We start from the raw sequence: 27,091 nt of genomic DNA on the forward strand, positions 1-27,091 counted from the left end.
TAGGCCATGCTATGGTGTTCAATTGGTTAGGTGCATTAAATACATTTTTGGTTTATGATATTTTCACCTTGGGTTTAAAGGGTTTATCTGTAGGTAACTCCTTCATAAGTCAAGGAAGATCTGTATTTAAAAAAAAAAAAAAAAAAGCCTTGCCATTCTGAGTAGAATTCAAGCTGGAGGGAAACATCATAGTCCTCTGAGCAAATAATGAGTAAATGGGGGCAACTCAGTGGCTCAGTCAGTTAAGCATCCGACTCTTGATTTTGACACAGGTCATGATCTCATGGTTTGTGAGATTGAGCCCCATATCAGGCTCCATGCTGAGCATGGAATCTGCTTAAGATCCTCTCATTTCCGGGGCATCTGGATGGCTCAGTCAGTTAAGTGTCCAACTTCAGCTCAGGTCATGATCTTGCAATTTGTGAGTTTGAGCCCTTGTTGGGCTCTGTGCTGACAGCTCAGAGCCTGGAGCCTGCTTCGGATTCTGTGTCTCCCTCTCTCTCTGCCCCTCTCCCACTCACAGTCTCTCTCTGTCTCTCAAAAAATGAATAAAAACATTAAAAATTTTTTACAAATCTTCTCATTTGCTCTCCTTCTGCCCCCCTCAAAAAATCATGAGTAAATGGAAAAATGAAATCCAATTCTTGCAACTTTGGAAACTCATATATTCATTCATTAACCAACATTTATTACACAGCTTCTACATTTTTTAAAAAATTTTTTTTTCAACGTTTATTTATTTTTGGGACAGAGAGAGACAGAGCATGAACGGGGGAGGGGCAAAGAGAGAGGGAGACACAGAATCGGAAACAGGCTCCAGGCTCTGAGCCATCAGCCCAGAGCCTGACGTGGGGCTCAAACTCACGGACCATGAGATCGTGACCTGGCTGAAGTCGGACGCTTAACCGACTGCGCCACCCAGGCGCCCCTCAGAGCTTCTACATTTAATTAAGCCACTTTGCGGGACAGTATGGGACACAACAATGGAAAGTTCCTCTGCCTCCCTAGGAGGTGACACATGACTGGTCAAGATTGATGAAGAAGTAATTTGCAATATGAAGTGGGTTATATTGATGGCAGAGAGCAGGCCGAGGGCCCTCTGTGAATTAACTCATTGAAACCTCACAGCCTTATGCAATAGTTTATATAATTACCATTATTTTATAGATGAAGAAATTAAGGCACAGGGAAGTTGAGAAATTTGCCAAAGTCAGCAATTGGTAAGTGATGGGATTTGAACTCAAGCAGTTGGAATGAAGGATAATTTGTTGATCACTTGGCCTTGACATAGGACCCTAAACGATGGTAAGCTACAGTGACTGGAGTCATTCCAGAAGGAGGCTACTCTATGGGCAAAGACAAGGATGTGACATTTGAATTAATGAGTGGTGGTCCCATTTGGGGAGTTTAGAGTTCTTGAAATGACCAGTAACAAATAAGATTAAAAGGATCACTTTTAGAAATGCAGACTTCTCAGGGTGCCTGGGTAGCTTTGTCAGTTGAGCATCTGACTCTTGATTTCAGCTCAGGTCATGGTTCCTGGGTCGTAGAGTCTGCTTAAGATTCTCTCTTTCTCTCTCTCTCTCTCTCTCTCTCTGTCTCTCTCCCTCTGCCCACTCTCCTGCTCACACACACACACTCTCTCATATCTATCTATCTATCTATATATATATATGAAATTTGGACTTTCCTCTACAGGTAATAGGGAGTTATGGAAGATCTTTTAGCTGGAGTCATATGATCAAAGCTATACTTTAAAAAGAAAATGTGCTTCCTCTACTCTAGCCACTAAGTAAAATAAGTAGACAAAAAAAGAAAGCTTCCTATCTGCATGAGAGAATAATTACAGTTATACTGCCTGCTTTATAAAATATATAATAGCTCTGAAATGACGGTTTCTTTATCCTTGCTCACATAGTCAAAAAAGTGGGAGTTCCTAATAACTCTGATTTAAGCAATGATTCAAGGACTGGGTCTTCTTTCATTCCTTGGCTTTACTGTCTTTGACAGGTGGCTTCCGGGTTCACTGTGCCACGTATATCAAGACATCACAAGGGGACAGAGAGTGGAGAAGGCACCTGCTTCTTAAGTTCTCCAATGACTTCTGCTCTGATTTCATTGGGACGCACACGACACCCCTGGAGGCATGGGGACAAGGAATGTGGTTCCTGACTAAGCAACCACTTCCATCTATGACTACACTGGGGGAGGGAAGCATGAATTTTGGTGGAAAGTCTATCACACCTGAATGAGGAAAGAAAAGCTTATTTACCCTTCAGCAATAACTTCTCAGAGCAGTCTAGCACCTCATTTTGAAGCAAGGTTGAGGAATGAGTTTTATGAACAAATGAGGCTTAAAATAAAATAACATAAGCATAGTCCCTTTTAGCACCAAATTGTATTTGTCTAAATTATTCTTGAAGGTTCCAAATTGATTTTATACATTCCTACCTAAGTGAACAAAGCTTAACTTAATTTAAGCTTTTCTTGATGATTTAGGATCCCCATTATGAATGTCACTTATTATAATGCAGTGTGTTGTATACGGATGGCTTTTGAGTGGTGTGGAAATATTTGTTTCTGCACTGAATGCCTCCAGAATTCTAGCTGTTCTGTTGAATTTTCTCTTTAATCTTTCTGTCCCCTTAAGAATTGTTATAGTCACTGTGTCATCTCAGTGCCTCTAATGTCTATGTTTTCCAATGCTTTCTTCATTCTCCTGCCATTCTTATTATCTACTAGTTCCTACCACTGTAGATTTTCTTTCTTCTTCTCTTGAGACCCTTCAATCTTCTTTTCTTTGCAACTCTTCCACTCGAGTCTGTTTTGTCTGTTATGGTGGACGGAGCATGCCCACATCTGGGAGTGGGATTGACCCAGCTGCCAAACAGGTTGAGCCTTAGAAACTCTAGGACCTTGAGCACTTTAACCTGGACCTTCTATTTCCTCAAATGTAAACCGAGGCGGTAGGTAATACGTACCTTGCTGATTTACTTTAGAATTTAACTGAGATCATAATAAGTATAATAATATAAAAAGTTTCTTGGTAATGGTTGGTAGCCATTACTGTTGTTCTTTTGGCACTTATGGGACCCAGCTTTTATTAGCACTAGCAATAGGAATAAAAACAATCCACAGGATTCCAGCAAGTTGGAATAAGGGTATGAATGGGGGAAGAGGTAGAATAGAGGAGACATCTCCACTGAGAAGTTGGCTGAAGCCATGAGTCAGGATCCTGAAAGTCTCCAAGGAGTTAGGGATCTGCTAATGTGCTTGAGTGTAATCTAGAGAGATCTAATATATATGGAGGAAGCCAAAGAGGAGTATTAAGAAAAGAAGAAGGCTGGATAAAAATCTTCACTGGTTTTTGTTTTGTTTTTACCAAAAAAAGCCCCTCCCTCTTTCAAAAAAAAGAACTAAAACTCTCTTCAATGATCAGTCCTTTCTGCCTTCATCCACTCGCAGGCTTCTTGAAAAAGCTGGGATGCCTTTTGCCAGGAACAGCTCCCCTGTATTTTACAACCTCACCAGGTTGAGGCATTGCCAGAGGAGTAAAGGCAGTTGTGTACTGGGCAGCTTGCCCAAGAGGTTCCATTACACAGAGAGTAGGTACTTAATAACTATGTATTGAGCAAATGAAAAGGGAAAAGAAGAAAAGGTGATTTTTCACTAATACAAAGTAAGTAATTCTGTGGCCCAGAGGATGCATGATGTTTAGCAAATGAAAGCAGGTGGCAAAGTACCTCCCTAGTGTGTACATCACAGCTAATGTCTATCAATGGTCAGCAAATGAGTATACTGTGCCAGCATCAATAATCCTGTTCTTAGCTTTGTGCTTTATTTATTTAACTAATGGCTGCCTTACTGGTAGCACATCATGATGGCGTTTACTGAGCTTGGCAAAGTTAAAAATTATGATTTTGTTTACTCGTGTGTTTCCAGCTGGGGTGCTGAGTTGTTATTCAGGCTGCTGATGACCATTCTTCCACTCTCAGAGCCCCTAAAGTAGGCAGTTCAATAAACAAACCATCAGCTCCAGGACCAAAGTGTCAACACTGACACAATCTGGTTATTTGCTACTTGGCAGTAGTCAGTGTCCAGAGCCTCAAGTAATGGTTCATTTTGAAAACTCCCTTATGCTTAGATAATAAAGTGAATAAAATGTAAGGCTACAGTGTGATCAGTTCAGTTTGTACTACTCCGTCTTCTGTGAGAAGGTTAAGTATGTGCACCAAATTAAATGTTCGATTTGGGATGATTTTCTCTCTTGGCCTATGCCTGGGCACACCAAATGGAAGTGAAAACCAAAGAGAAAGCCTGGGTGAGGCTGTGGTTCTAGAATGCTCCCCTCACCTGCATGAACTAATTTAGCTACCTGTGCAGCAAATATTTAGTGATCACCTACTATATATTAGGTCCTGGGGATGTTAGGGTGACCTAAACCCAACAAACACATGAACCTAGTTTTTTTTAAGGTTTATTTTGAGAGATAGAGCGAGAGCGAGAACAGTGGGAGAGGGGCAGAGAGAGAGGAGAGAGAATCCCAAGCAGTCTCTGTACCTGTCAGAGCAGAGCCAGATGCCAGGCTCGATCCCATGAATTGCGAGATAATGACCTGAGCCGAAATCAAGAGTCGGATGCTCAGCCTACTGAGCCACTCAGGTGCCCCAACATGAACCCAGCTCTTAAGAACCTTGCCATTTTGTGGGGAAGAGAGACACTGAGTCAGTGATTATAGACATGGTGAGAATTAAAAAGGGAGAATCAGAGTGCTAAGCTAGTCTTGGAGTTTAAGGAAGGTTCTCTGAGATTATGACGCTTTGAATGAGTGCTGAAGGAATTACAAAAGTCAGGAGAGAAGAGGCAGGGGAGGGAGACTTTGAATGTGATTATTATTACAGTTAAGTCACAAAATAACACTGCAAGGTAGATGTTATTGTCCCAGTTTACAACAGAGGAAGCTTGGGTTCCAGAGAAAGCATGTGCAAAGGCCCCAAGGCAAAGCCTCATGAATAGTGCCACTTGGACCACAAAGTCGAAGTCAGTGCAACTGGAGTGTGGAGAGCTGCAAGAGGGTCAGGATACAGGACTTGGCGAGGTACGAGGGTCCAGTGAGCCACTGGAAGGACCTCACCCTCAAAGCAATAGGAGGATACTAAGGAATTTTAGGGTTTAGGGACCCCTAACATTTAGGTCCTAATTATGTGCATTTTAGAGAGACCACTCTGGCACCTGTGGACATGTGAAGTGTATGTGGGAGGACTGGCAGTGATCCAGTGAAGATAGCAGGTTGAGCCAGGGGTGGGGTCAAGGGGAAGGAAGGTACAGGTGGGTAGAAAAGATCAATTTCACCAGGGATACAACAGGTTGAGTGTGCTGGCTCCATGAGTGACTGGACATAAGGAGAGTCAGGTAACGGGTCATTCAGGAGAGTCCTTTATGTATCTGTAACAATGAAGCCGTGATAGTAGTACTCTTTATGTCTTACTGAGTGATTACCATACCATTTTACTGATGAGAAAATTGAGGCTGAGAGTAGGGAAGCACCTACAATAAGTGACTTAACTGAGGGGTGCCTGGGTGGCTCAGTTGGTTGAGTGTCTGACTTCAGTTCAGGTCATGATTTCAACAGTCTGTGTGTTCAAGCCCTGTGTCGGGCTCTGTGCTGACAGCTCAGAGCCTGGAGCCTGTTTCGGAATCTGTGTCTCCCTCTCTCTCTGACCCTCCCCTGCTCATGCTCTGTCTCTCTCTGTCTCAAAAATAAATAAAAAACATTAAAAAAAAATTTTTTTAATGACTTAACTGAGATTTGAACCCAAGTCTGACTCCCAAGCCAGTGTGATCTTTCTACTTTAACTCTACAGATTTAATGTTCTGTCCAGTTAGATTTTGTTACTCATTTGGTCCACCAAAACCATGGCTTGTTCCCCCTCCATTTAATTCAGCTATATGTGGAAGTCCCAAATTCTCATAATTCTCTTGTGACCATCCCCTATCAGTTATCTTCCCAGATTTGGGCTATGCTGTGTTTACATTAAGGCCTTTGTAAATGTAGCAGAAGCCAAAGAAGCCAGTTTTGTGGAATCTGGTTTGTCTGGCAGCATTAAATATCACCTTCCTTTAATAAAAATGCAGCTTTTTGTTTGTTTTAATGAGCACAGGGGGCGTTTATATCCAATCTCCTCCTAGAGGAAGTAATTGCATATGAGTGACCTTTGAAGGAAATCACATCAGGGAGTTATCTGAAAGTCTGTGAGGTGAGCCAGTGTGTAACATCAATCCTTGTACTAGCATACCAGGGAAGACACAGGCTCTGGGAATGGGCTTGTCTCTCTGACAACTCATCCACACCTTTTTTGGACAGAGAAGAATCATCTACTGCTTGCGGAGAAAGTAAGGAAGTGAAATATTTCTCTAACAATCTATTGAGTGCCTGCTGTGTGCCATGCATACATCATGATCTCTGCTCTTGTGGCACTCGTGTTTTAGTGGCAGGGACAGACAATAAAGAAATTAAAAATGTAAATCATCAGAGACTGTGGTAGGTGCCAGAGGAAATTAACAGGATCGTGAATAATGGGATCATGATAAACTTGTAGCTCAACTTCCTCATCTGATCAAAACGAGGACAATGGTAGAACCTTCCTTTCAAGGCTGTTTTCTGGATTTTAAGTTAGATGATGTATGTATTCATATCCAGCTGAAGATTTTGTCAGGGTCATAAGTGGTTAATATCTTTGTTATGTGCTAAGTGGGGGGAGGCCACTTCCAATTAAAGCAGTTAGAGAGGACCTCCTGGAGGAGATGACTTTTAAGCTGAGACCTGAGAGATGAAAAGGAGCAGAGCATGTGAATAATTGGAGAAGCAAAGGCCAGACACAGAGGAGGAATGAACGCCTGATGTTTCCCAGTGGCAGAAAGGAGATCAGGAGTCAATGGGGTGAGAATGGCAAGTGAATTGAGCTGAGGGCCATGAGGTGAGCAAGATTCCAACCAGGCAAAGAATTTGGGTTCTACTCTTCAAGTAGGGAAGGAGGGTCCTCTGTGCATTAAAATCCTCACTCTTACAGCTGCATGGAGCATGCGCTGTAAGGGTGAAAGCTACCAGACCCAGAAGAAGCCCTGGTGGGTGGGGGTGCGTAGGATGGTGGGAGGCTTAGGGTGAAAAAGGTGCTGGTAGCAGTATATTTGTTTCCAGAGCTGCCAGAACAAATTCCCACAACCTGTTTGTCTTAAAACAACTGAAACGTACTCTCTCTTGGTATATATGGCAGCTAGAAATCTGAGATCAAGTTTTCCACAGAGCCAGGTTCTCCCTAAAAGCTCTAAGGAAGAATCCTACCTTGCACCTTACAGCTTCCTCACTGTCGTTGGCCAGTAGATGCCTCACTGCCTTCTCTGCCGCCTTCATCACCTGGTGTAGTCCCTGGGTGTCTCTGTGTCTCAGACTTTCTTCTTCTAAGGACACTGGGAAATGTTCCGATCCAGTGTGACTACATCTTGACGTACATGTTCATTATATCAGCAAAAACCTTTTTTCAAATAAGGTCACGTGCACAGGTGGGACTTCAACATAGTGCGTGTGTGTGTGTGTGTGTGTGTGTGTGTGTGTGTACAGGGGCTCTTGGGATGGACACAGTTCAACAGACCTCTAGTCTGGCCACATCTCTGAGGGGCTGCACTGGCTGGAGAGAAACCACAGTGGCCCACCTTCTGGAGCAAGAGCACAGAGGCATTCGGTACTTTCCCTGTGGTGGGAGGTTTACATGCTGTGTAGCCATTCCTGGTTGCTTATTCCAAATAGGCAGGCAGGTGGTACAGAGGCAGGCAGTCGTGCTGAGGGTAGACTGTCAAATAAGGAGTAGCCCTTCTTATTCAACTTCCTCCACAAAATTGCTTCCATTTGTAGGTTACAGCTTCAGTGTACTACTAATCCATGGTTCCTTTTCAGTGAGTCCCCAGTGGCTTTGAACATTCTATGGATATAAGTGGATTTTCTTAGATTTTCAGGAGTGAGGAAACCTGGAGTTCATCCCAGGTGCTGCTTTTAGGGTGTGACATTGAACAAATCCCATAACCTCTTGAGTTTCAACTTCTTCCTCTGTAAAATGAGGATACAGGCCTGGTCCAGGGGTTCTCAACCTTGAGGATGCATCAGAAATCACTTGGAGGACTTGCTAAAACACAGATTGCTGGGCCCCACCTCAGAGCATCTGATTCAGTGAGTCTAGACTTTGTTGTCCCTACTGGTCTGGGAACAACACCCTGAAAATTATCAGCCTAGACGATCTCTGAGATTTCTGCCAGTGATGCTATTCTGCAAGAAGTGGTAAGTTTGGGATACATGTAGGAGGATAGACCCAAGAGGGCTGGAAGAGTTGTAGCAGATGGAGAGACGGGTATCAAGAGTGAGCTTTGCAGGGAGCCTGGGTGGCTCAGCCAGTTGAGCATCCAACTCTTGATGTCGGCTCAGGTCACAATCCCACAGTTTGTGGGATCAAACACCGTACTGGGCCTTGTGCTGACAGCATGGAGCTTGCTTGGGATTCTCTCTCCCTCTCTCTCTCTCTCCCTCTGCCCCTCCCTCCCCCCTCTCTCAAACTAAATAAACTTTTTATAAAAAGGAAAGAAATAAAAAAAATTTTTTAAAAGGAATGAGATTTCAATTTTGTGTTGAGCAACTGGGTGGAAGGTGTGCCATCAGCTGAGATGCCAAACCCTCTCTTTGAGATTGGCTTTACTACATTCATATTACAGATGAGAAAACAGGGACTCAGAAAATCTAAGCCACTTCACCTAAAATTATCCATCTAAGAAGTAGAAGAAGCAGATTCAAGTCAGTGACTCCAAAAGCCATATTTTATTTTATTTTATTTTATTTTTTAATTTGTTTAATGTTTATTCTTGAGAGAGAGAGAATGAGCAGGGGAGGGGCAGAGAGAGAGGGAGACACAGAATCTGAAGCAGGCTCCAAGCTCTGAGCTGTCAGCACTGAGCCCAAAGCAGGGCTTGAACCCACAAACTGAGATCATGACCTGAGCCAAAGTCAGACACTCAAATGATTGAGCCACCCAGGCGCCCCAAAGGCCATAGTTTAAATACTGCTCAGTACTGCCTCCTGCCCATGGAGTTCTTCCATCCTAAGGCAGCCAGTAGACGAAAAACAGAAAAGGTGGTGTTGAAGGTTGGCAGTGAAAGCTGGTGGGTGGGCTTGTCATTGAGAGAGAGGAGCAGTTTGAAAGAGTAACATTTTTCTAGGGAATCACATTAAATAATCTGAGTGGCTTATACCCATGTCAGGCTGAACCGAGATTGACAGCTAATAAAAGCCCAGTAATTACAGGAAAACATCAGATTGAAAAGTGCAGAGATTCTTGAAACACCTGAAGCCATTTAATATATCTTATGTTTGCTCCAGACCAACAAGCAGCTCCCAGAGCAAGACCGGTCTCATTACTGAGCTAATGGACATTATGCTCTGAGGTACCTTTCCCTCTGCCAAATAAATCAGAATTTTAAAAAGTGAAACCTGAGATTGCCATGCTGCAAATGTTTGCAAGGACATCACTGAGCGTTTTAGGTGTCAAGTTTAATTTGACTTGGCCTGGTCTATTCTCTTAAGAAAGGCTCAGGAGGCATCAGCTGGGTCACAGGAAGAATTCCTTCTGCTCTTGCTCTCTGGGCTGTGACAGAAATCAGACCTTGATTCCCCGAGCGTGCTTTCTCAAGCAGGGATTGCTCCTGCCGCTTGAGCCCAAAGGAGGAAGTTGTGATGCAAGCTGTCACGCTCCCCTAGTCTCTGGTTTGGTGGGGGGGGGGGGGGGGGCGGGGAAGTAGGTGAAAGTAGAGACCCATTCACACCTTCTAAAATATTCTAAAACATTCCTGAGTCCCTACTAAGTTGTAGACACCAGTCCTAGGTACTGGGACGATGACAAATGCTTACACACTAGCAAGGAGCAAGAGTGATGGCAAAAATAAAACGGTAAGCTCCAGGTGTGTGCACTGTGGACACTCCCTCCAGAGAGCCAGCCTTCCCACCTCCTACAGGCCCGCCACATGCTCGGGCCCTAACGAGGTTGCAGCTCTGAGCACCAGTGGCCTCCATGCGCTGTAGATTTTCCTGGGCATTTTTTACTTCACAACAGCTCTAATGACCTTGGCATCAAGCTCTTACTGGGGATTAATAACTGGCTGGGCTTAATGGCCCTCACTGTGTCCTGGGCCTTTTTCCTAGCCAGCCATTAATTCCAGGCAGCGCCCTTAGCTCTGGCCATTATAGCTCCCTGGACAAAGAGGCTGTCCTGAGGCAAATGGCCATAGCTTCCTTCTCTCCAGACAGAGCTTTCCACATTATACTCCCCCTTTTTCTCTCCATGGCATTAGTACAGAGGGCTGGGGTCTTTAGGCAAATATTTGGTTAGGGCACCACACTGCCTTCTTTTTATTTTTTTATTTTTAATTCTTATGTATGTATGTACCTACGTATGTATGTATGTATAGGGAGGGTCAGAGAGAGGAGAGAGAGAATCCCAAGCAGGCTCCATGCCCAATGCAGAGCCCAACGTGGGGGCTTGATCTTATGACTGTGAGGTCATGACCTTAGCTGAAATCAAGAGTCAGATGCTTAACCAACTGAGCCACCCAGGCATCCCTTATGCCTTCTTTTTATGTCCCAGGAGGCTGGCTTTCTCAGAGAACAGACAAGACAGGCTGTTGGGTCTCATTCACTCATTTATCAATCCATCCTTTTATTCAGTATATATTGAGTGCCTCTTATGTGTCCGGAAGCAAAGAGATTACCAAGATTGCAGTAACCTGATAAGGGTGCCCATGTTTCCTACCATAGGATGGTATACCTCACTAAATGGGGCTTTAAGGAAAACATCCCCAAGAATCAGGGAGACTAAATACTGTGAGGAGGAGGAAGTCGGAGAGAAGGCCTTGCTAGCCAGTGAGTTCACCGGAAGGGGCCTCCACTCGCGTCCTCCATGGAGTTTTATCTCCCAGGCCGCTAGCAAAGCTGCAAGTTCACCTTCCCGTCCCCTGCTTAGTGATTCATCAGCCCAGCATCTGAGTGCTTAAGGGAAGAATATGTGAACACTGCCTCAGGAATCTTAACTCACCAAGGCATGCATATTTCCACCCATATCATTAAGACACTAAGGATTATAATCGTACTGTGATGTGGGGGAGCATGGCTCTCTCGGAGGACTGTAATGCATCCTGAGAAACAGGGTCATGGAGTTTGTATAATTTCTAGTCATCCTGCCTCCCAAGACATCATCAGTCCTTCCAAATGCAGAAAACAGACTTCATTTCCTCCTTTGGAAGTGATTCAGCCTTTGGTACATGCTCTTCTCAGCTGCGGGAAATGTAACATTATGTTTAGAACAGCTATTGTCATTTTATTGGCACCACTTACCAAAAGACACTTAAGGCATAATTCAGACTTCAATCTTTTTTGCATTGTTTGGTGCGCCTGCACAACTCGAAGAGTGAGTGTTGTTGCCCGAGGTAATCAATACCTCAGAGCTAAGGCAGATGGACAGGAAGCATGAGGGAGGGATTTCTGGACTGGTTGGACCCAGTGTGTTCTGATGGTGCCCAGGAAGCACAGAGGATCAGTATGGCACAGTTGGGAACCATGGCCTTCCCTGAAAGGGTCTTCCACTGGCCGCATGCACACCTAAGAGACACAGAGAAGGCACCTCAGTCTCCATCGGAGACCCAGGTTTCACCCGTCAGCCACCCTGTGCTTTGAGAATCACAGAATAGTTCATTATGGGGGAAAGAGATGCGGGACTTTTCTTCAGAATGTTTTCCCCAGTAAAAAGAAGCACAATGTCTCACAATGATCAAACTAGAAATTTCAAGATGATAATTCGAGGTGAGTCTGACGAGAAAAAGCAAGTTCCCATGGCTATAGGGTCCAATGGAATGAAATCCTACAAAGTGACCTTATTAAACAAATACACTGACTTACACAGCACCTCGGGGGTGTACTGAGTGCTCCATAAATGTCTTTCAAATGAATGAACGAATGAATGCCATGTGGCCACATGTATCTGGTTGATCTCTTTATCAACAAGTCAAGGACCTGACTTGTAATTCAGATCCTGGGTCTCCTGACCCTAATCATCACCCAGTGACGTAATATTTGCAGATGCCCCTGTCAATTTTGTAGGAATTTTTTTTAGGGGGCTTCCCCACGAGTAGAACTTTCCCAGGGTGCAGGACCTTCAATGCTGAAACCCAAACAACCCCTAACAAACTGGGTGGGATGGTCAGCTCAAGTGTCAGAGTCCGCCCTGCCCCTCGGGCAACCCTCCATCAGCCCCCCTGCGGCCAAGCATCTGCCTCTACTTCCTCCCGACCGACCAAAATGAGGCTCTGCCGCCTCTGTTCCACTGAGACTTTTTTTGGCTGAGGCCGCCAAATCCAAAGAACGCTTTTGGTTTCACTTGTGCTATCATGTCTTGTGACGCCACTAACCACTGGCTCTTTAAAGTTACCTCTTCTGTTAGTTTGCATTGCACAGACCTTTCCTGGCTGTCTTCCTGCCTCTCTAGCTCTTCTGGACAGGCTCAAATGTTTTCTCGCCTTTGGTCCCATGGCCCCTTGTACCTGACTTTATTATAGCACTTACTCCACAGTCCTGTAATTATTTATCTGGGGGCACTCTTGCCTTAGATTGTGTGCTTCCTTGAGAGGAAAAACAGGATTTTATCTGTCTTTTTGTCTATATCACCAAGTTCAATGCCTGACACATGATAGAAACTCTATGGTTGAATAGATCCTTTAACCTTCCCTCTTCATCCTGTATGTATGGGATATGCAGGAAAAATAAGAAAAGGGAAAATTAAGTATTTCTGCCATCCTTTGGCCCACGAACTTGCCCCTCAACCCCTCAGGGGATTCACAAGGGCCTCATGTTCCAGGTTCCAGGAGTTTCCCTGAAGGGAATAGGGGCCACTTTCTATACATAATGTGGCTTTTCCTCAAAGGGAGATTTGGGCTTAAGTACATTTCACCCTCATTAATTTAAGGCTCTAGATGGATGAGTCCACTGTTAATAGAGCTCCAAGGGATGGAGGTATTGGATACGAGACTTTTGTCATTTTACTGCATCCACCCAGCCCAAAGCTCTTAAAGCAATAACTGATTAAGAAACAGCAACACTGAGCTTCTGGGGTTGAGAGAGGAAAGGAAGAAGACGATGAATTAAGAAAACATCTCAGGGCATTTGTTCTATTCATTCTATTTACTGCACTGCGACGCCATTAACCACGATGGTTAATCCCATGGGCTCTACAGTCTGATTTCCTGGGTTTGAATTCCAGCTCTGCCACTTTCTAACTGGATGATCTTGAGCAAGTTCCTTCCTTTTCTATCCCTCAATATTCTCATTAGTAAAATGGAGGGAGTGGTAATATAATATCTTTCTTATGGGGTTATTTGAAGAATTAATGCAACTATATAAAAAGCTCAAAACAGTGCCTGGCACATGGAGATATCTAATCACCATTAGCATAAGTGCTCTTTCTTTCATGTCCCCCGACTTGCTGTGCTCTAAATAGCCCCCTCTACTAATACTTTCACACAGTACCCCTTCTCATCCTGTCATACTTTATTGTGAGCCTTTACTGACCTGCTGTCCCTTACTAAAGTATAAACTTTAGGGGTTCTGCTTTTTCCTTCCATTTGCATTCTTACTGCCCATCATAGTGCCTGTCACCTAATAACAATAGTTGGATGTCAAATGAATGATGAGAATCTACATTTCATAAGCTTATATGTCAATTATCAACCCAAAGTGATCAGTACTGATGGAGTATCTACAATGCACTCCACTCTGACGGATAATCCCAATAACAGCTGTCATTACTGAATGATCACTGTACCAGGTCCTATGGTAGGGACTGGGTTCAACTCCCTGCAATTGCTATTTTTATAGGTCAGGTACTGGGAATTTCAAATGGCCCAGTCTAATACTATGTGTATTCAATTCTCCCAAGGTAGAATGGGGCATTAATTTTCCTCATTTGGAGACGAGAAACCTGAGATTTACAGAGGTCAGTAGCTTACCAAGGTCCCACAGCTAATAGGTAGTGGAGACGAGGCTGGATCCATCCTATAAGCCCCCAAAACTGGTGCCCTCTGCCACTATGCTTAACTGACTGAGCCACCCAGGCGCCCCCTTCTGCCACTATGCAGTGAGGGAAGACTGCTGTCCTCACGTGCCCTCATCTGGTTTTGAAGGCAGAGCTATGTCTCAGGAACCCTGCCCCCCCCCCCCCCTCAGTAAATATAAGCCCTAAACTGGATCCAACTTGCTGAGATTATGCAGGGAGCCAGTATGTCCTGTTCAAAGTTAACTGGGAGGAAGGGCAGAGGCTCTGGGGCAAGTCTAACAATGCTACTTTCCTTCAGAACATTCTTGATTGTAATTTTCTCGTGCACTTGCTGGCCTTGGCCTCAGGTCCTAATTACATTATGTTCAAACAGCAACTAAGAGATAGTTCTCATTAAACATAAACAGGGGAATGTTTAATTTGTGGGAACATAGGTGTTCAGAAAGCAAATCGTTGGTTCAGGGTGTTGAAATGAGCATTGCCGTTGGCGTTGTCCTTGGGCACCACACAGCCAGGACTCCCAAGGTCTGTGGCTCTGAACTTGAGGCTTTTTTTTGTTTGTTTTGTTTACACTTTTGAAGATGGACCAACTCAATTTCACTCCCTCTCCCCTTAAAATGGGAGAAACTATCCTAGTTGTCATTTCAAAATTATGGCATCTGAGGGATTACAATTTGCATGTGTTTCCCCCATGTGATTCTCAGGCGATGTTTATTTAGGATAAGCATATTTGTACAGCATCCAAGAATATTGATAAACGCTTAGCTTTCAATAATGTGAGCTAAGAGCTAATGTCATAGCAAAATGTAGTGTAGTCTTTATTTCAATTTGGGGTAACTTTGGATTCAGAAAGACCTGGGTTTGAAAGCATGACTTCATTACATCCTAGTTATGCATCCTTGCGCAAATTTTTTAACATCTCCAAGCCCAAGTATTCCCATCTGTAAGATGGCTGTGACAGCAACCTTGCTGGGTTATGGGGATTTGGTTATTTGGTGCCAGCTAAGCCCAGAGCCCAGTGTTTGACAGGTCAATGCAAGCCCTCTTTCCATCTTGTCAAATGCTCCTTGTCACCAATTTGGGAGAGAATGTAAGAGTGGATGAGGTAATAGCAGGAGAAGTATATTCTGGCATGGGAGGGAGGAGAGGGAAGACTGGCCGCCTTCTGAGGCGGTGAAATGACCTAGTGGTGCCAAGTGAGGGCTGCCTGCTGATGGTGTCCTTCTCCCTCTGCCTTCCAGCCCCTGAAAATGCACTGCAGGGACTGTGCCCTGGTGACCAGCTCGGGGCATCTGCTGCACAGCCGCCAAGGCCCCCAGATAGACCAGACCGAGTGCGTCATCCGCATGAACGACGCCCCCACGCGCGGTTACGGGCGCGACGTGGGCAACCGCACCAGCCTGAGGGTCATCGCGCACTCCAGCATCCAGAGGATCCTCCGCAACCGCCACGACCTGCTCAACGTGAGCCAGGGCACCGTGTTCATCTTCTGGGGCCCCAGCAGCTACATGCGGCGCGACGGCAAGGGCCAGGTCTACAACAACCTGCAGCTCCTGAGCCGCGTGCTGCCGCGGCTGAAGGCCTTTATGACCACGCGCCACAAGATGCTGCAGTTTGATGAGCTCTTCAAGCAGGAGACTGGCAAGGACAGGTAGAGGGCGCAGGGTGGGGAGTGGAGGGCCGCAGGGGAGGGTGAGGACGTGTGGCTGCTGGCTGATTCACTGGAAGCCAAGCTTTTGCTGAGGCTTTTTGTTGGGGCCCCGCTGTTCATGCCATTGATAGAGCTCCTCTGTAGGGTCCTGGGGACTGGCTGTCTTTGTAAGGCAAAGTGAATGAAGCACTGAGACACTGTGTGGATAGTTCAAGGCCAAGTCCCTGTTTTGGAGGAACAGGCGACAGAGCTGCTGGCTTACACTGGTAATAAGTGCAAGATTGTATGTTTTATTGCATTTCCTTTCACTTGTGTGAACACTGACCAAAAGGAGAGTATGGGTTTATTTTTCCCTTTCGAGGCAAACATTTATTCAGTCCACGGACAGGTACTGAGTACCTACCTGCTCCTCCACTGCACCAGGCACTGGGGGTATAGTCGAAACAAGACAAATCTAGGCCCTGCCCTCCAGGAACCTAAAGCTTTCCCAGGAGGACAAATATTTACCAAGTAGTGGCTCACATGCGGAGTGTCATGCAAGGTAAAGAAAATGGTGCTGTGACCTGCAAGACAGGGAGACCTACCATAGCCCAGGGCAAAGTTTTCCTTACTCTTAGTTACAGCTCAAATGATGGGACATGAAATCAGTGTAGTGAGTCACTGTAAGTTTTTTTTTTTTTTTTAATGTAATGGAATTGATGGAATGAAATGGAATGGAATAGAAGACAATATCAAGATTCATCCCCCATTTTAAGACAAAATATTGTTAAATGAAATAACACTTATCCATGTCAGTTTTGTACATATGAATATACACATGTAGAGGTTTTTTGAGGTAATGAAAATGTTCTGGAATTAGATAGTAATTCCACAATATTCCCTGTGGCTGCAGTCAGGAGGGTTTTGGGGGGAGTCCTTGACGACACTGAGATAAAGGGCCATGAGCTGGCCAAATCTAGGTGAAAAGCAAAGGACAGCTGGGTGTCAATAGGTGTGGTGCAGTGTAGTCCAAATACAGATCTCTAGGCAAGAATTCTGACTCTATCTTTCAGTGGTTGTGTGGCCTTGGACAAGCTATCTAACTCTGCAGGGACCTCACATGCAAAAAACGCATAGTGGCTAGGCCTCATAGGACTGGTCTAATGATTAAGTTTCTTTTTTTCCTTAATTTTAAAATATATAATTTTAGGGACACCTGGGTGGCTCAGTCGGTTAAGCGTCCGACTTCAGCTCAGGTCATGATCTCATGGTTCGTGGGTTCGAGCCCTGCGTCGGACTCTGTGTTGACAGCTCGGAGCCTGGATCCTGCTTCAGATCCTGTCTCCCTCTCTCTCTGCCCCTCCCAGCTCATTCTCTCCCTCTCCTTCTCTCTCTCTCTCTCTTTCAAAAATAACTAAACATTTAAAAATGTTTTAAATATGTAATTTTATAACTAATAGATATTTAATTTACCTCCCCCCCTTACAAAAACTGTTGCTGAGTTGATTTCTTAAAACTAAAGAGACATGATAAATGAAATGAAGAATATAAAGTACTAAATTCATTGTTAAGCTATGTTGGGCAGCTCATTATTGGAGAATAGGGCCTTAGAGAAAGACCAGAGCTTTGCCCCAAATTCTTTGTGTGGAAGACCTTTCTTTTTAAATCCTAGAAGCCTTGTGACCATTTGAGGGCTGGTCCAGCCATGGCATCTGGGGGACAGAGGAGAGGGGGAGCTGTCTTCTGGCCCCGTGGCCTCCTTCCCTAGAGGCTCAGGAGACCCCATGGTTAGATCACATAAGGGATCCTGGTCATCATCACAAGCTCTCATGAAGTTCACTTATTTATTGCCCTTTAAAAGCCACAAATAAGAGAGACTGTCACTCATTTAAATGAGTTCTTTAACCAACAGAGCATTTTATACGGGAATAAGAATGAGAGGAGTTATTTACAGTTTCATTTTTGCTTGTTGGAAAATTTGAAATAAGTAGAAACAGGCTTCAATAGAAAACACTTCTCCTCTTTTTAATTTAATGGTTGTTTGTTAAATTTGAGAATTCCTGAGACACTGATGCAGTAAAACTGCTGCAGTATAAGCTATTGAAGCTAATTACACATTGCTCTGGATCTTCTTAAGAGATTATTTTAAGTTGATAACTTGGAGACCAGTCATTCTACCCTTTGGTCACTTAGGTCTTTAGGAAATAAACTTACACTGAGACATAGCCCACTCACTTAAGTTTATTAAATTCTGGCCATAAAAACTTTGTATTCGGTAGGTCTGTCTCCCTGGTGAGCCCAGCTGGTAGAGGAAACCAAATCTATGTCGGTTACCTACTGGGCCTCTCATGTGCAGACATCCATCTACAAGGGTCCATCCATCCCTATTCAGGGGAATCACACATAAGGACTTGCAGGGTGCCAAACTACATTGTCACTTCTGGAATCTTTGTGCCTCTTACCTTTAGCAAACTGTCTTAAAGAGGCTAATATTGTATTGACTCAATATTCTCATGCGTCCATATTGTTAACCTGGCCTCTCCCAGCTAAAAGAACCAAGTCAGAAATAACCCTTCAGAAGAAACATTTTTCCAAAAATCAAAACACAGAACATTAGGGATCAACGAGTATTTCTTCCATGTAAGCTTTTCTTGAAACCCAGCAAAACAGTAGGACGTATTAAAGGTACACAAAATGTGGAATATCTAATTTTGTACATCTCATGATCAGGACATTCATTCCAAGCTATTATTTTGAAAAAAAATAGGATAATTCAATAGATTTTGATTTATAGAAGTTTCACCCTACTTAAAAGTGGAGGGAAAAATGGGCTCAGGAACAATCTGCAATTAAAAAGCATGACAAATGGCATAGATGGGCAAGTGGTATTCTTTGATATTAGAAAGTAACTGTACTTGAAAATAACTTTATAATTGAATAAGGGTACATTAGGAAAATATGATTCAGAACCAATATTATAGTAATTAGATAAAGGAAGCATAAATGAAATAACTGCAGGAAGAATATTTCCATAGAGATTATAAATGAGATTCTGGTGGAGCAGAAAGGCCTTTAATTGTAATTTAGTGCACACTATAGAATTATCAGCTCAGTGTGTTACTTCATCATATAAAAGAATATCTGATAATTTTCCCTAATAAGCACATGACAGCTCTTCATATTCCTTCATTATAGCTGATTAAGTGTAAAAACAGTAGATATTCCTTTGTTGGAAAAAGAGTTCAAATCATTTTAGAAAGACAGCACAGAGCAGTTGCATTTCTAGAGCACGTGATCCCAAAAGGCTAGGATTTAAGAAGTCTGGGGATTTTAAGTGGTAAAGAACTCTTCGCTTTAGTTTCTTTCATCCCTCACTTTGTATTCTCCCCCTTTTTCCCCATGAATCCTTTTTCTGTAGAGCCACCTCTTCTAGTATTTCTGGCTGTGGCTTATGGTCTCTACTCTAGCCCACAAAAGAAAGCCAAAATTACAGGGAGTTTCTGCCCCTGGGAGAGCCCTCTTGGTGTTTCTGACGACTCTAAAAACGTAGGGACTCCGTCTCTTCCTGGCCTTCACAAGCTCCCAGTTATTCACTGACCCAGTGTGAGTCTAGGAAACTGACCGTTGCACTGTCACAGCTACAAGGGTGAATCTCACTTGAGGCAAGGGACTTTCTTTTCCTTCTCCTTCCTCTCTCCCTTCCCCAGGGACTACCTTTGCTCTGCCCTGCCTCCTTCAGTCCTGGAAGACTGGTGCAAAGGAAAAGGATTGTTAATTCCTATCTAGGCTGGAGGCTTCACAGTTTTGTACTCACTGCCCTGATGACTGATGGTGGATCCTACACCAGAGCCAATAGCAGAGTATTACAAGGATATCAGTTTCTTCAGGGATGCTAACAACAAAACAAAAACAAAAACAAACACTGAAAGTAATGGTTGAATTATTTGCTTCATTTGCTCCGATCTAGCAACCAAGAGAGGAGGAAGGTGTCTTGATCTATCTATCAACACATCACGCTAAATACTTTTTATGGTGTTCTCTCATTTCGTCCTCAGAATAGCCCAGGAAGATAGAGCTTCCCAGGCCTGCTCTATAGATGGGAAATCAGGGCTCAGAGATAAGCAGTAAGGTGCCTCAGGTCATTCAGCTGGTCAGTGATAAAAACAGCCATACACACTCATGGTATTCCCGTCTTTAGGAGCTTTTAAAATGTACTTCCTGGGCTATTCCTGGGTCAGGATATAATGGAATGGAAAGCTAAAATGAGCAAAGGAATTAAGAACCACAAAGGGGAAGCCATGAACTCAGGAATGACTATATCACCCATTCCTGTCAGGTATTTGACAAAACAAAGGACTCCTTAATATGCCTCTCTTTTTTTTTTTTTTTTTTTGGTCCATATGTGAAATGGAAATAATGCAAACTGATTAACAAATGTCTTCCTTCTCAAAGAGGAATGCTACACAGCGCAAGTAGAAAAGCTTTTCAGCAACTCTGTTATTCACATCACATATGGTGCTATGGCCGGGCAAAGTCAGACAGTCTGACCTTGGGGATAAGGTGTTTGAAACTGGCTAATGAGGCATGCCATAAGCACTGGAAAAAAAAAAAAAAAAGCAAAAGCAGCAACCCCCTAAGAATTGAAATTAATATCCACAGCAGCATAGCATGGTAGACCGAGTCATTCTCACAGGGTCAAATTAGACCTTGATGTTATGTCTCCACAGTTATCCTTAGGCTTGGCACGTGGCTAGAGCTCAGTACATATGTTTGAATGGGCAAATGAATGAATTTAGGAACACCAAGATTCATTCCTTAAGTTTTGTCAGTTCGGTCTTTTAAGAAAAAACTTTCAGAGGGATCTGAATGTTCTGAGGTAAAATAAAGCAAATGCTCAATTAAGCATAAGCATTCCTGCAATCCTTTTCCTCTGGTAATTAGCCCCTTCCCAAATGAATATACTCTTCCTATGGAAAGACATTCAGTCAAGATGTCAATGTTAATTAGTCTAATTGAAGGCAAGCTTTTACCTAAGATTGCTTGATCGATCAGTAGGTATCAATCAATAGATAGACAGATACATCTATGTGTTTATACATATTTAATAAGCTCTTCATTATTTAGGCCTGCTTGGGGAATAAGGAATATTTCCAATTAGTCAAGTATTGTAGTTAATAAAGACAGAGTTGACACATGGGGATTGTCATCTTACAAGAAATTGAGTTGTGGTCATGTGCATTTAAACACTGAAACACTGATCATCATCTTTGATGATGAAGAAGTTGCTTGAGCATCCTTTAGTGTCATAATCCACCATGGTGGAACGTGAATATCATTTATCACTCTACCATGGAGTATGATGCTGTTGGTAAGAGATTTCTATCAGATAAAGTGTCAGCTATTTACCAAATGGGTAGAGAGAGAGAGAGGGTGTGTTAATCATCAGCCTTGCTCCAGAAAGGATTTAAGATGGTAATGGTTATAATGATTACTTTACCAGCTTGCAGACTTAATTGTTGTTCCTTCCAGGAAGATCTCAAACACTTGGCTCAGCACTGGCTGGTTCACAATGACAATTGCACTGGAGCTCTGTGACAGGATCAATGTTTATGGCATGGTGCCCCCAGACTTCTGCAGGTAGGATTTATTCTGCAAGTGTAATTCATCAGCAGTGTTGTTGCAGGATTTATAAATATCTGATTCCAAATATCAACCATGAAACATGTCTAACTGTCTTCTTGAAGCAATTAATTAACATGTCCCAAGTTCTGGTTCTAGAAACAACAAACAGCATTTAATTATGTGATATAAAATATTGAAAGTTTTTGTTTGTACTGCTGGAGAATTAATCCATCTTGTGGGCTTCTTTTATCCTCTGAATATTTATTAACCAAAAGTAATGCAACAATTGGCATAATATTAATGATGAGCAAGCATTAAGAAATATTAGTTTTATTCTCATTTTGAAAGAATGTGGTAATTTTTAATGAATTAAGGAGGGCAATTTCTTCAACGGCAAGGCCTGTTTTCTAAAATTAAAATACTGCTCTGAGTCTCTTTTCCTCTTCACATCAGTAGCCTTGATTTGTGCTTCTAAGGCCAAAAGCACAGATAGAATTACTTCGGTGTACCACTTTAAAGGGAACATACACACATCTTTGTTGCTACCTTAGGTTCCCACGTGCCCAGCCAGAGTTTGGTGTGTACTAACAGATGCACTGAGAAATACTCAGGGCCTGATTTGTGGAAGCCCAGTTGAAAATTCACTGTAATTTAAAGTAGCAACGTGGGTACCTTCAGAAAGCATTCTGCTCTCCAGGAATACCTGGTGACCTGCAACCTGATCTTCACATGGCAAAATCTGGGGTGAGGGCATTTTAAACTCGCTCCTTAAAATTCACACTTGCTTATATCTTCATGTGTTTTAAACCTAACACCTTCTCGAAGGCCATGGGCCTTTACACAAAATCTGCAATTTGGACGTTGGATGCAAGGATGTGAGTACTTAATCATGCTGTTTTTCCACTTTGCAACTTTTCTCCCACCCTCTTGAGCCCAAAGACCCAACACAGCAGCAGTACTAGTTTACATATGAGAGAAAGATTAGAATGTTATACAGAATAGGCCTTTGATATTTGCCCAGACTCACTCGTCCCCGTGGATGGCCTGATGTAGCAAGGAAGGGTGTGCACTCTGGAGTCAGAAGGCAAGGTTCAGGGCTCCACCTGGCTACTTACTAACTGAGTGTGAGCTTGAGCTGGTTGTTCAATCTCTCTGTGTCTCAGTTTCCTCCTCATTAGAAGTGGACATGATGATACTAATAGAGTCGGCCATGGGGTTGTAGGTGGATTAAATAAGTTAATACACATGAAGTGCTTGGACCAGCACCTATACATAGCAAATTATCTTGGATCCCCATCTGATTCCTCATTACTGAACCCATAGCCTTGTTTCCCTGTTTAGCAATCCATGTGCAAAAAGTAGGTAAGATAGTGTAAAAAAAAAAAAAAAAAAAAAAAAAAGCCCAACCTCCTCAACCCAACAGGCTAACAAAGGCAGTGAGAACAGTGCTTATGGGCATGCAAAGAGCCGTCAAAGTTGATAGCTGTATGGCAGATATAATTATGGAATATTGCCATTAGGACTCCAGAGAGAAAGAGCATGAATAAATTGAAATGTTAATGACTTAGAGCATTCAAGGAAATATTCCATTTATTATAGAAAACAAATGAAAGGCAAGTTAACCTGCCATTTCTCTTACTCAGAGCTAGTTCATCATGACTGCATGATCATAGGAGGGGGACAGCTTATGGGATGCCGCTAACAAGGGAAGGGAGTCAAGATACTGTTGGTGCACCGTCTGTTGCCACCGGCTCTGGCTTTCTGTTCCCCAGCCACCATCCCAAAGGTTCCACAGTTGCTTTCACAAAATGCTATCTCCAACAACTCTTCAGGAGAATCCTTGTACCCTGTACACGGTGTCCTGTCAGAGTAAGTGGAGAAGCTGGGTGTCGTGTGGCAGAGAGGGTTGGGCTGCAGGGAGTGTCCTGCTCAGTGAGAATTCCTGTTAGGATGGCTAAGCAGGGAAGAGCCGGGGCAGCACAGACTGACTCCCACATTCCTTTAATCTTTGCTTCCAGGACATGTTAGCTGAACCACCCAGTTAGAAACGGGGTCACCTTGAGCCTTGCTTCCCTCATCTGCAAGATGGTAATAAGAAAATGGTATTAAAAGCAAGCAGGTCATGGTGAAGGTTGAATGAGGTCATGGATGTAGAATGTCTGACACAGTGCCCAGCACACAGTGCTCAGGAAAGACTATTAAGGTTATGAATATTACTAATATATTAATATTATATTGTAAGATATATAAAATAATTATTAATGTTATCCAAAGTCCTTGAGAGTTGCCCCAAAAGGTACTAAGAATTTTGGGGGATTCAAAGAATAAAACACAGCTCTTGCCTTCTAGAAACTTACAGTAGGCCGTATCCACACAAAAATGTAATGAACCCAACACAGCCACTGGGAGTCAAATCACTTTTGCAAACAGTATCTACCACCAGAGAATGAAAAAGCAACTTGTAAGTCAGTCCAGCTGCTCATCTAACCATTTCCCCTTTTTGTTTTTGTTTTGAAAGAAGTTGAGAACTATATGGGCCAAGCAGGGTTCATGTGTCATGAGCTCTAGGACTTATGGAGGTCAGATATCCCAGGGTCCAGAAATGGTAGGGACAGTTCTGTGAGGTGGCAGAACTCAAGCTGGTGAGTCCGCCAGAATATAAACTCTCCGAAGGCAGAGATTTTTGTGTATTCGGTTCACTATTTGAGCCCTGGTGCACAGTCCCACATGTGTTTACCTTCCTAGCCTATAGCAGATGTGTTGTAAATATCAAGAGAATGAATAGCCCTGTCCCCTACTCTCTCCTTAGTGCTCTTGTAAAAGGGTATTTGCATGGGTGAAAAAATAACCATTTCTGCTCCTCAGAAGCTATGGGACTTTGAGAAAGTTATTTGACCTTATTGACCTTAATGATCTTGGGCAAGTTACTTAATGACTATCCCTGAAGCCTTAGCTTCTGTATCTGTAAGATGGTGAAGACAGCCATACTTACCTTAAGGGTTTATATGATAATGCCACAAGATAATAGACGAGGAAGGTTTGGCACACCCCTGGTGTTTATTAAGCACACATTTACATGTACATTTACCAGGTGAAAGGACTCACTAATCTGCAAGCGTGGATGTCCAGCAGCACATTTTGAGGAGATGTCTAGCAGATGGTGCCCAGTTGGTGAGGAGAGCCTGGTTGCTAGAAAAGGAAGAACATATATGACCTCCTGTATGAACTGGATCCCACTTTTCTACATCATTGGGAATTGGCTTCACATGGCCTCCAGCTCCTACAGTATGTCAACACATGAGGCTGCTCTAGTGTACCTACCCATTCTTTTTTTTTAAATTTTTTTCAAAAATGTTTTTAACATTTATTTATTTTTGAAAGAGTGCAAGCAGGGGAGGGGCAGAGGGAGAAAGAGAGAGAGAGAGAGAGAGAGAGAGCAAGTACAAATGGGGAAGTGGCAGAGAGAGGGAGACACAGAATCCAAAGCAGGCTCCAGGCTCTGAGCACAGAGCCTGACATGGGGCTTGCACCCACGAACTGTGAGATCATGACCTAAGCAGAAGCTGGACGCTTAATCAACTGAGCCACCCAGGCACCCTGTACCTACTCATTCTATTGCTTCCTTAAAGTGCCCAGTTTCTCACTGGAATGAAGAGTTAGGTACATGGGGTCAGATTTCAGCAAGCAAAAAGAGAGCCAACTGCTTATTTTTGGTAAATTAACCTTTTTAGCCTTTAAGACACAACTAACATCCTCAAAAGGAGTTATTTGCTAAAACTAATCACAGAAACTTCCATTCACTCAACTGACTCGTGTTGGGTACCGAGGACATGATCAGAGATGGAAAGGACAGGGTCTCTGCCTTCAGTCTCCTGACTGTCACTTGAACACAATTCAGTCAAAAGGGACAGAGGTTCACAAGATGACTGTGGGGGAAAATACTCACTGTCTGCCTGTCAGTAGCATCTGACCCACAGGGCTTTATTCAAACATCCACCTCTGGGTCCTTGCATCCCTCCGACCCTATCAGGTAGACCAGGGGCAAGGAGTCAAGACAGAAAGAATATTGGGCACACCTGTCCCCACTCCATCAAGAGCAGACCCACTTCTATCATAAGGGCTCTTGTATAACAAAGGGTTGTGTGGCAAATAAGAACTTTGACAACCTCTGGTCTAAGATACAATCATGCCGCTTTCCAATCTAAATCAAACTGTCACACACTTTTCAGGAGAATCTAATCATTGCCCCTTATTGCCAGGGAAACCAAGGCACAGAGAGACCAAACACAGGGCTACTTCTGCAGTCACTTCTGTCAGCCTAAGGTGGCAGTGACCCACAGGGAATGTCAGCCACTATGTGCATGGAGTGAAGGAGGGGACAGAGTGTGAGGGAGTAAGGAAATAAAGTGTACTCTGGGGGAGCAAACAACTAAGCAATCCATGAGTGACTGATTCCCAAGATAAGGGAGCGTAAGTTCGCCTGTGCGTGCCTAAAGCTGCCATTTTCCATCCAGCTCTCCTGGAGGTCTGGCCTCCCTATCCCTCCCACCCAAAGGGCCTGATTTACTTCCAGGAGTCATTCATTGGCAAGAAAACTTCTAGTAGCCCCTAAACTATTAAGCACATGGACTCCTCAGGAAGAATGATAACCCTACATTCATAGTTAAAACCACAAAATGGAAGGAATAGACATAGAAATGGACATATAAATGGCAGATGACGGACACATTACTTAAAACCTTGTAGAATCTAACACTGGTAAAAGTCATCTGACTAGCAGGCAAACTTTTCCTCCTTAGTTTGGTGCTACAGTAGCCCCCTGGCTGCTTTCCCCAACTCCAGCCTTTCTCTTTCCTCTCCAGACACCACTGTGGCTGGACAAGCCACGTCTGACTCTGCCAGTTACACCCCTCAGCAGCTCCCCAAAGCTTTTAGAGCAGAGTTCACATTCTTAGCCTAGCACACAGCCTGTCAGGACCTGGCTTCTGCATCTGCTTCAGTCTCATCTCCTTGCCTCACTCAGACTTCTTGCCATACTGAAAACTTCTAAAGGAACTCGCCCTGCAGACAACGGAGGGCCTTTTGCCCTCAGTTTGGAATTTCCATGCCCGCCTTCTTAATCTGGCTGATTGCTGCTGGCTCTTTACAATAATATTAATGACTGATATTTTCCTGGACATACCATGTGCTGCCCTGCGCTTAGTATGAATACATCCACCATTTCATTGAAGCTTTATGATAATCCCAGGAGATAAACATTATTATTATCGTGATTTCACATGTGAAGCTTAAAGACTGAAAACACTTGCCCAGTCATGGAGCCGGTAAGTGACAGAGCTAGGATTTGAATGCAGGTGTCCAGGGCCCCACTCCACTGTTTCACATGCAGCAGGATCTCCTCCAGGCTTTCCCTCACCTCCTGAGGCAGACCCTACCTGGGCCCCCACTGGGCTCTCCGTCACCCCTCCCCTGTCCCACCTCACGGATGCATTTGTCCATATCCTTTATTTGCCCGTAGTCTCTTCAAGAGGAGGGGTCGTGCCTCCCCACATTGTTATTGTGTCTGGCACATGGTATGCATTCAGTATTGATTGATTCAACAAACAGAGGAAAACCTTCCTTTCCTTGGCAGTGTTTAAGAAACTGATTTCATATTGATCCCAATACCGAAAGTGCTCGGTGAATGAAAAGTATAATTAGCAAA

The 27,091-nt window shown here is 43.6% G+C and overlaps 1 protein-coding gene across 2 annotated transcripts in view; it reads left to right on the plus strand.

Annotated features, from left to right (window-relative positions):
- ST6GALNAC5 (ST6 N-acetylgalactosaminide alpha-2,6-sialyltransferase 5) overlaps positions 1-27,091 on the plus strand; it is a 177,696-nt gene that overhangs the window by 139,760 nt on the left and 10,845 nt on the right. The window contains exons 3-4 of one of the 2 annotated variants that reach the window (XM_040470688.1): positions 15,377-15,786; positions 21,295-21,402. In XM_040470688.1, coding sequence (XP_040326622.1) covers positions 15,377-15,786; positions 21,295-21,402 — 518 coding nt within the window. Of the gene's footprint in view, positions 1-15,376; positions 15,787-21,294; positions 21,403-27,091 lie in introns of those variants that run through there. The other variant, XM_040470690.1, reaches the window with a different exon arrangement.

Source organism: Herpailurus yagouaroundi, unplaced genomic scaffold (genome assembly GCF_014898765.1).
Source record: "Herpailurus yagouaroundi ecotype Mexico unplaced genomic scaffold, PumYag 77, whole genome shotgun sequence".
NCBI lineage: Eukaryota > Metazoa > Chordata > Mammalia > Carnivora > Felidae > Herpailurus > Herpailurus yagouaroundi.